The sequence below is a fragment of the Planococcus citri genome, chromosome 5, assembly GCF_950023065.1.
Source record: "Planococcus citri chromosome 5, ihPlaCitr1.1, whole genome shotgun sequence".
Taxonomy (NCBI): Eukaryota; Metazoa; Arthropoda; class Insecta; order Hemiptera; family Pseudococcidae; genus Planococcus; species Planococcus citri.
This window is the reverse complement of record NC_088681.1, coordinates 67,708,976-67,718,979: the sequence shown is the minus strand read 5'-3', so window position 1 is coordinate 67,718,979 and position 10,004 is coordinate 67,708,976. Positions and strand designations below refer to the sequence as shown.

The 10,004-nt window shown below is 33.6% G+C and overlaps 1 protein-coding gene across 1 annotated transcript; it reads right to left on the bottom strand.

The window, feature by feature from the left end:
• Window positions 1–1,302: 1,302 nt before the first annotated feature.
• On the bottom strand, window positions 1,303–7,579 carry LOC135848627 (uncharacterized). Its single transcript, XM_065368568.1, has 2 exons — window positions 7,443–7,579; window positions 1,303–3,398 (listed from the first exon to the last, which is right to left on the bottom strand). Exon 2 carries the CDS (start codon window positions 3,354–3,356, stop codon window positions 1,833–1,835), a length of 1,524 nt encoding a protein of 507 aa, XP_065224640.1. The 5' UTR covers window positions 3,357–3,398; window positions 7,443–7,579; the 3' UTR covers window positions 1,303–1,832.
• Window positions 7,580–10,004: the final 2,425 nt, after the last annotated feature.

The following is a 10,004-nucleotide window of genomic DNA, read 5'->3' as shown; positions in this document are numbered from 1 at the left end:
TTTGAGCCGATTTTGAGAGCGACACGTCAAGAGTGGTTTTTTGACCAACTTTTTTCAAAATCAAAAAATCCAAAAAGTCAGAAGATACATACCTAGGTAACCGTTTGTGAGGAAATTTTTGAAATTTGGATTTGGGGGTTTAGTTTTGCACAAAATACAGCGATTCGCGTGAATTTCAAAAATTACCACACAAACGGGAAACTTTTGATTTTTTGGATTTTTTTAATTTTGAAAAAAGCTGGTCAAAAAGCCACTTTTGAGGTGGCACTCTCAAAATCGGCTCAAACGTGGATAAACTCGTTGAACGGGTCGAGTGTAATATACAACTCGATTTTTAGCTGCCCAACTTCATATTCACGCCTTCTGGAGGAAATTCAAAATTCTAGAGAAATGAAAAATCGCGCTGGAGGCTCCAGAATGGCTGGAAATGGTAAAATTTGGATTCGGGTAATTAATATTTGTTTTGGGACTTATTTTGACCATTTTTACTGATCAAGTACGTACTTTTTAAAAAAAAGCATAAATCGCCAAAAACAGTCAATTTTGAATTTTCAAAAATTCACCAAAAATCGAAAAATGAACTTGGGCAGCTGAAAATTTGGTTTTGGCGGTTTTAGACTATGTTCTTTCCAAAAATCGCGGTCCTGTTCAAACCGGAATGTGACACCTCAAGAGGTTCCCTTGTTAGATGTGTGCCATCTATTTGTGCTCACTTACCGTTTGATTGCTATAATTCTAAATATTATGGGAGTAAATTTTGTGTGTTGATTAACTAAAATATATACAAATTTGTGTTTGCTATAATGAGGCGATTTTATTCGAGTTTTTCGACGATTGATTAGTGATTAGTGCTCGCAATAAGAATAATTGTGAATGTTTTTTTTTTTTTTGCTTGTAGGTAATGTTAATCTTGTGTAATAATCATTGTTGATTTAAAAGATTTGAAGTTCGAATTACCTACGTCTTCGAATACCACATATATCTTTCCCATCAGTAATTTTGATGTTATTTTTTCACCTACTTAGGTACTTATTCGGAATGTTGCATTCAATAACGTTCAAGGATCATTTTCTTTGCTCCTTTTTCCTTCATCAGACAAGATTACTAAGTATGCTAGTAATTGACTTCAGCAAGATTTTACTCAAGTAAATTCGAGAACATTCCTCATGCGAACTTCAAGATATCTACTTTATAAATTTTTAAAAAAGTAACTTTGGACACTTGGTTTTATTAAAAACAATAAGAAAATATATTTAAAAAAAAAAAAAAAAAAACAAGAACAAAATTCTAAACTTAGGTAATTTAAATCTTAAAAAAAAATGTAGGTAACATTCGAAATTATTTGTTTGTTGAAAAATTTGAAAAATAGTATCAACATTCAAAATTCGGTTTTATTATAAGCTAAAAAAAGAAACCAAGAACATCTACATTTATGGGTACATAAGTATCTAATATTAAAGTTTGAAAAAATCAATATTTAAAATTTAATTTAACTTTTAAAAATTTTAAACAACCGTTTTCTGGATTCAGCTTAGGAGAATTTCTTGATTAAATCATCGAATTAATTTTTTTTAATACGGTAGGTATTTTCGATTCGCAAGATGACAATTTACGTATTTTTTAGGTACACATCTCAAATTTAAAAAGTAGCGAAAAAAATTAAAATAAGATTACATAGCGCGGAGAGCATTCAAAAGTTGAAAATGAGCAAATTATTGAAATAACAAATTGATTATCAAAAACTTTGAATTTATGCAACACGATTCTAACTTTCAGCAAATACTACGTATTAGGTAACTCGCTCATCAATAAAAAAATTATTCCTTGGTTCCTCAAACAATGTTTACTTTCCAGTATGAAGTGCCAAAAGTTTTAAAACAGCCGGACTCTAGTACGTTCTCGAAGAGTTCGCGAGTGTCGTGAGCATTCGGTGAGAAAAACGTTACTGTGGCGAATATTTCATCGAATTCCTTATTCCCATTTCTCAATAATGCAGCGCAATAATTTACCATATCGCTGGACTCCATAATTCGATTCTTGAGTTGCAACTGATCGGCTTCTTCAGGCAAACATAAATTTAGGATATCGATGTCGTACTTCGAAACAATGTTAGATACCGGTTGAGCGAGATACAATTCTTTTCTGGTAGGTTGATTCGCCAATGGCAAAAATTTCAAGAAAAATTCGTAACCACTCGGTGAATACTTCTCACAAAACATGAAAGAATTGAATAGAATGCGAGGATGGTTTTCGACAATGTGTTTCTTGAGATGATCCGAGGCTGTATCCCAAACTATGATCAATCTATTCGCGTATTCTTCATAGTCATACTCCATCACACGATAGTCGGCGACATATTCCAGAAATTCAACAAATTGCTGCTTTGTAATTCGATCTTTTAAGAGGTTCCAAATTCTGAGAAAATTGCAGTATAGCATAGGCTTGCGGAATCCTGCGTTACTATAGGTGTCGAAAAAAGTACCCATCAATTTGTCAGGAATTTGATTGAGCAGCTGCAATTGCCGATCGCAAGACATCGTCGATACCATTATTTCAAAAAGTTCCCAAAACTGAGGCAGGTATTTAGCAGCAAATGCCATTTGTTCGTCTTCATTTAAACGATTCCAGAAATGTTCGAAAGAATGAAACAAAGGCGTGTAATGGACACACGCTTGGGCCATAGTGACATGGATCGAAGTATCTTCGAGACGAATCTCATCTATCACATCTGGCGTTTTAAGCCAAATCTCGCGCAAGTCGGGTCTGTAGAGTGAAATCCAATACCCGACCATCACATCAGAAATCCCTCGTACGCAAAAATCCTCCGGGAGCGAGTTCATAGGAAACCTTTCCAATTCTCCAGTCATGCCATATTGGCACATCAAAAGGAATTTCTGCTCTGCGTTCAATTCTCCTTCGGTTAACATCTTCGAAGCACTTTTTTTGTAATCGATTTTATGGTCGTGACGCCAAACGATGTGATTCTGATCGAAATAACCGGGGAAGGTACCGTCGAGCAGCTCATCATCTATAAAATGACATATCCACGTTCTCGTCTCCTCACAAATCGTCTTCAAAGATTTTTTCAACGTTTCTTCGATACGTTTAGGTAATTTCATTCCGCAATCTGCGAAAAAGCCGTACAGTTTCTCTAGTGTTTCTTTCCATTTCGCACGATAACTGGGATGATGATATGACACTTCTAGATCTTGTATTTCTTCCCATTTCATACGACTGAGGTGATGGTGCCATAATTGCAGAGCTACTTTTTGGCTGGATATATCCTGCAATGTTGATGCAGATTCGTAGAAAACGAAGAGTTCTTTGAGGATCAAATCCTCAGCGCCGACTTCCATAGTCACGAAGATTCAGCTTCGATACAATGAAAGATGGAATATCTGAAATGAGAATTTTCACAAAAAAATTAAGTAGGTAGGTACTTAAACATTAGCTTGCATTTGTGGTAATAGGTACCAAGGTAAAATTTATATTTATAGGTATGTATGTTGGGTAGCAGTACATGCATACCTATACAGAATTCGTGTCATACTACGTATTATGGTCATTGCTTATATCATTAAGTTCAATCCAATTGTGAATTGTGAATAAATAAATTATCTATCTCCGCATGAGAAATTTTGTTGAGAACATTTTTAAATCTAATCATTTTTTTGGTGAAATGCAAACTCCTCTTATTCGAGTAGGTAGTGGGTTATTATGTTGTTCAAGGGAGCATTATAGAAACAGATATTCGCAAAATAACCTTAACAGCCACTTTTTGGAAGGTAAGGTCAAAAATTGAGCTCGTTTGACAAGGCTAAAAAAACATCAGTGATTGATTTCAATCTGAATAGGTATTCCATCCAAAATTACGGAACTCCATCAAAACAGTGAAAAATTTCGCTGCTGCCTACTTTTGAGGTGCTCAACTCGAAAATACAGATTTAAAAAAATCTTTAGGCAAACATACACTAGTACATATACCTACGTAGTTGTTCATATACATACTCGTATGTACCAATTTGTATGAAGGCTACGAGTATTTGATTCTCTAAGGAACCTTTCTAGCCCTTGTACTAAAAAAAAAAGTGGCCCTACTTAGAAAATGGCGGCCATTTTGATTGACAGGTAAGCCGAAATCGCAGATTTTGCGTTCCAACATACATAGGACTTGCAAAATTTTTCAAACCGTACAAAGATAGATCGAAAGATCAGGCAAAAATTCATCACCTGTCAAAATTTCAAGTGCTAAAGTGCGTTTTTCGATTTTTTGGTGAATTTTTGAAAATCAAATTTAGGCCAAAAATGAGGAGGAAAATCAAAATTTCACCAAATTGACCAAGAAAGCTGAAATTTGGGATATACCCTATTTTCGACATGCCAAATTGATTGGAAACAGTTTCAAACCGTTTTCAGCAGTTCTGGAGCCTCCAGCAGATTTTTGAGACTTGAAAGTCCCACAAAATTTCATCAAAATGGAGTTGAAAAGCTGAAATTTATTCTGCAAACTAATTTCAATAAGCTACGAAGTCAACTGCAGGAAGATTTCAAGTCGTTTTCGACGTTCAGCGACTTTTTGAAAATTTCTGGAGCTTCCAGCAGATTTTTAAAACTTTGAATTTTCACAAAATTTCATCAAGTGAGATGGAACTCTGAAATTTACTCTATACTTCAATTTTATCACTCTCTGAAGACAAATTTGGGTGGGTTCAAGTCCTTTTGGAGCCTCCAGCGACTTTTTGAAAATTATTGAAGCCTCCAGTAGATTTTTGAAACTTGAAATACCCGCAACATTTTACCAAATGGAATTGGCAAGCTGAAATTTACTTCGTTTACTAATTGCAATACGATATGAAGTCTACTACATGGTGGTTTCAAATGGTTTTGAAGCTTCCAGCTACTTTTCGGAAATTTCAATTTTCAAAAAAACTGTGTACAACCTTTCAAAAAATTGCTGGGAGGCTCCAAAACGACTTGAAATCCACCAGCAGTAGACTTCGTAGCGTATTGAAATTAGTTTGCAGAATAAATTTCAGCTTTCCAACTCCATTTGGCGAAATTTTGGGGAAATTTCAAGTTTCAAAAATTTGCTGGAGGCTCCAGAACTGCTGAAAACGGTCTGAAACAGTTTCCAATCAATTCGGCATGTCGAAAATAGGGTATATCCCAAATTTCAGCTTTCTTGGTCAATTTGGTAAAATTTTGATTTTTTCCATCATTTTTGGCCTAAATTTTGTTTTCAAAAATTCACCAAAAATCAAAAAACGCACTTTAGCACTTGAAATTTTGACAGGTGATAAATTTTTGCCTGATCTTTCGATTAACGTTTGTACGGTTTGAAAAATTTCATGCAAGTCCTATGTTGGAACGCAAAATCTGCGATTTCGGCAGACCTGTCAATCAAAATAGCCGCCATTTTGTAATTAGGGCCACTTTTTTTTTTTGAGTACGAGGACTAGAAATGATCTTTAGGACTCCCCCTTTAAGAAAGAAGTTGTCCCGGAGGATCGACGGGGGGGGGGGTGCAATAGATCCTTAAGCGGGCTCCCCAACAATGAAGTGTATTTTTCGGTTTTTAAAAATCTTTTTTAGATCAAAGAATTCTAAACATAAAAATGTTACCAGGTTGTCCAATAAAGCTGAAATTTTACAGTATGTATGTATATTTTCGATTTTCCGAATTGAACGAATACAGGGCTCGTACTCAATTCGCCGACCTCCGCCTCGAAAAAACAACATAGCAACCAAAAAAACTCGAAAATGAAAAGTAGGCACTTGAAAAGTAATTTAAAAAGTGACAAAACGAAAACAAAATAATTTTAATGCAGAGAAAAATCGCCCCCCTCCTCGTAATAAACAAAAACTGAATGTTTTCGATTTTAATTTTAAAATGTTGAACTTGAAAAAGCGAGACTTTTTGAAAACAAAAAGGGAATCTTTGCAATTGTTGGCAACAAGTCAGTTCTTGGCAACGTAGGCTAAACTTTGACAATCTTGACAAAGGAAGGGGCTTTTTGGCAATTTCAGGTAAAAATGCAAGACTTGAACAATTTTTGAAAAAAAGTGAGACTTTTTGATAATGTTTGGAAATAAAAATGACAATTTTTAGCAATTTTGTTAAAAAGTGAACATTCTTTAGGATTTTTTGCAAAAAAGCTAGACTTTTGACAACTTTTTTTTAAATAGATACAATATTTTGAGAATTTTTGGAAAAAAGCAAGGTTTTGCAAAAAAACAAAAATTTGTTCAAAAATCCAAAATGTAACAATTTCAGCGAAAAGCAGCACGTTTTGAGAATTATTGGTAAAGAAATTAAGTAGGTAGGTAGGTAGGTAGGTAGGTACCAATTTTTTTATTGAAAAGTGACGCTTTTTTACATTTGTTAGGTGAAAAAACGAGACTTTTTAGCAATTCTTGGCAATTTCAAGTAAAAAAGTGAGACTTTTCAATTGCTAAATAGCTTTCGGCAAAAAAGGAAGACTTTTGGAAAATTTTTGGAAAAAAGTAAGAATTTTGGCTTTTTTTTTTGCAAAAAAACGAGAATTTTCATCAATTTTTGAAGATTTTTGAAAAGGCGAGAACTTCTGACAATGGGGGGGGGGATGATACCTACTATTTTGCAATTTTTGTTAAATATAGGTTATTTTCTTTCAATTTGTCGGGTAACAGACGAGACTTTTTGAAATGTTGGTAAAAAAGTGAATCTGTTGGGTAATTTTTAAGGAGTAAAACTTCAGACTTTCGGGGATTTTTTTGCGAAAATGTGTCAATTTTTAGCAAGAAACGACACTATTTGCTGGAAATTTTATCAAATGTATAGGGTTTGGTAACCACGCTGAAAATATTCGCAAATTATTCACTTTTTGACATTATAAGCATTTTTTTCTTCAAGAAAAAGGTATAAAAAAAGTTGAAGTTCTGAAAATTTGTAAAAAAAAAAAAAAGTATCTCTCGAAACTATGGTAGGTCTAGGTACTGAAGCAATACAGGGTGTCCAGAAATATCGAGTACCCCTAAGAAAGTTTTTCATTAAAAATATAGGTTGGCAACGTGAAATAGATGTATATGATTGGTGGAATGTTATCTCTCCAGTCCATCAACCAATCATGGCTATCATTACTATCATTCACTGTGACCAATCCAAAGTATTTTAGTAGAAAACTTTTTTAGGGGTACTCGATATTTCTACAATCAATTAGGTAGTCGAACACTAGGTAGATAGATATATGTACGACGTACGTGCTGTATACAGCAGACCTACATTTCCTGTACCCACTACCTACTTCGAGTTTTGACTGAGCAGAAAGTACATATGCACGTAGATATCATTTTTATTTTCGCTGATACGAAATGAACGAAGAACTGAACAAAACCTTGACTAGAATACTACATACAACAAACCATATTAAATCAAAACGTCATCATCATTTAGGTACACTTACCCTGCTGTTCAAGATGAAGATGTAAAAACCATATCGAAAGAAATCTACATTTATAATCCAAGTTTAAGGTACCGGCGAAGAATTATTTGAGTAATTTCTTATTTATGATGAGAACACACTAACGAAATAAAACAAACCGAATTACGACATGAAACATCATCGCACATGTGTATACTGACCGACGGCAATCTGACGCATGCTTTTGCTGATGTATCTTTCGTTTTCGTTACATACTTTTGTGCATGTTTTTACAAAGAATCAAAGATTCTAAATGCAATGCTGCCCATTGTTGAATATTTTAATTCTCTTAATATGTGCCTCAATTTAATTATGTTTGTACGTATGTATTTTATGTTTTATTAGAGAAGTTTTTAAACGGGTTGAAAACCTTTCGAAACAATCACCGCACATAAAACCACTTCCACCCCTCTCTCTTTGTTCAGGTGATATGATAACCAGAATCAATGGAACCGTTTGAAAATTTGGAAAAGAAAAATCCCAAGTGAACCACCATTCCGCCAATTTAAATTACCGACATACTTACGTAGTACGTACATTTACATAGTTATTCGGTGTAAGATTAATTGCCTGTCGTGGTTATAACTCATCCTATATTAATAACAACGCTTTTGGTCAAGCTGTTTAGATGATAAAACCAGAAGTAAACTGGGAACTATCTTGGTTGCATTTTGTAAAATTTCATCGAGACCTCTAATCTTTTTTTTGTTGTGGTTTTCATCGATTTTAATAATTTAACGCTTTTTTGAATGTTTTCTTAGCACATTTTTATGCATTTTTGGCAAATCGTATAGACTTGAATTGACATTTTTTATGCACAAAGGTGAGCAAATTCAGTTTTTTCTTCGATCAAAATGTTTTCTGGTAAGTCTTGTTTTTTTACCTAAATTGCAAAAAATCCTATTCCAAGAAAAATGTAATTTTGGTATTTTTTCATCAAATTTGTTAAAAAGATTTTTTTTTAATTGCAAAAAATCAGTCTACTTTTTAAAAAGACCCATTTTTTTTGTAAAAAAAAAAGCAAAATTGCCAACTCTTGTTTGCTAAAAATGCAAAAAACACTTTTTAGTTTTTTTGGGTCAAAATTTTTCACTTCTAGAAATTTCTCGTTTATTTTGTCGCAAGAGAAGTAAAATTTGCAAAAAAATTATTGTTTCATCAAAATCACCAAATTCTGCATTTGCCTATTTTACTTTTTAATAAAAATTGCAAATTAATTTTTGTTTGCCAGAACCAGTCAAGTCAAAATTGCGTAGAACATAATTTTTTAGAATCAAAATTTCCATTCCTAGGAATATTCTTGCTTTTTTTGTAAAAAAAAAAAAAAAAACTTTTTCAACATAATAGGTATTACAAACAAAACCCACTGTATACTTTTCACCAAAAAAAAATAAGATTCCTCCAGATCTCATTCTCAATTTCAAAGGACACTCTTTATAATTCAAAACCACTACTAAATTTCTTGGCTTAACTTTTGATAGAAAACTTTGGACTCCTCATTTTCTAAAAGTAAAATCAGATATCATGAAACGCCTAAATCTGTTGAAAATAATCAAAAACACCAAGTATAATCCATCTCGCAAACTCCTACTTCACTTGTATATAAATCTCTAATTCACAGTAAAATTGAGTATGGAAGCCCATGTTTTGCAAATATCTCAAATAAGACTTATAATATCCTAAAAACAATTCAAAACTCAGCCCTACGGATCTGTATAAGAGCCCTCTATTCCCCTCCCTTTAGATAGCATTTATTGTGAAGCAGCAGAATTACCCCCACATTTTAGAAAAACTCTCATAACAAACAAATTCATCTCAAATGCATCCACCAACCCTTCCCATCCACTTCAAAACTCAATTAACCCACCAAACCCCCTACATTTTGACCATATAGAAGGACCCATTTCTAATTTCATCACAATGTTGAATGATCTTCAAATCAATCCTAAAACACTCATCCAAAAACCAATATCACATCCCCCTTGGCTCCTTAAGCCTCACCAAGTCAATCTACAGCTTATTAACTACCCAAAAAATAGCCACTCTCCACTAGTAATAAAACAAAACTATCTTGAACTCTTATCAGAATACAAAAAATTCAATCTCTGCTTTACAGATGGATCAAAAATACCAACACTTCATTCAGGGTATGCCTACTCTATTAATGATAAAATTTCAAATTTTAAAATCCATAACTGCTCTTCAATCTACACTGCCGAACTCGCAGCTATTTTCCACTGCCTCTGTGATATATTCACTTATGAATCAGAAAATAAGTCTTTCTTAATTCAGAGTGATTCCCGTAGCTCACTAACTGCTATCCAAAATCTATTTTCTGACCACCCACTAATTCAAAATGTTCATAAAACTCGATTTGATTTACAAAATTCAAACTTCTCCATCCAGTGTATGTATTTATACCCAGCCACGTTAGAATCACAGGAAATGAAATTGTAGATAAAAATGCAAAATCCGCCGCTACTCTTTCTCCTCTCACATTTATCACAGCTGACGACCTTAAATCTATCTTCACCCAAAACACAC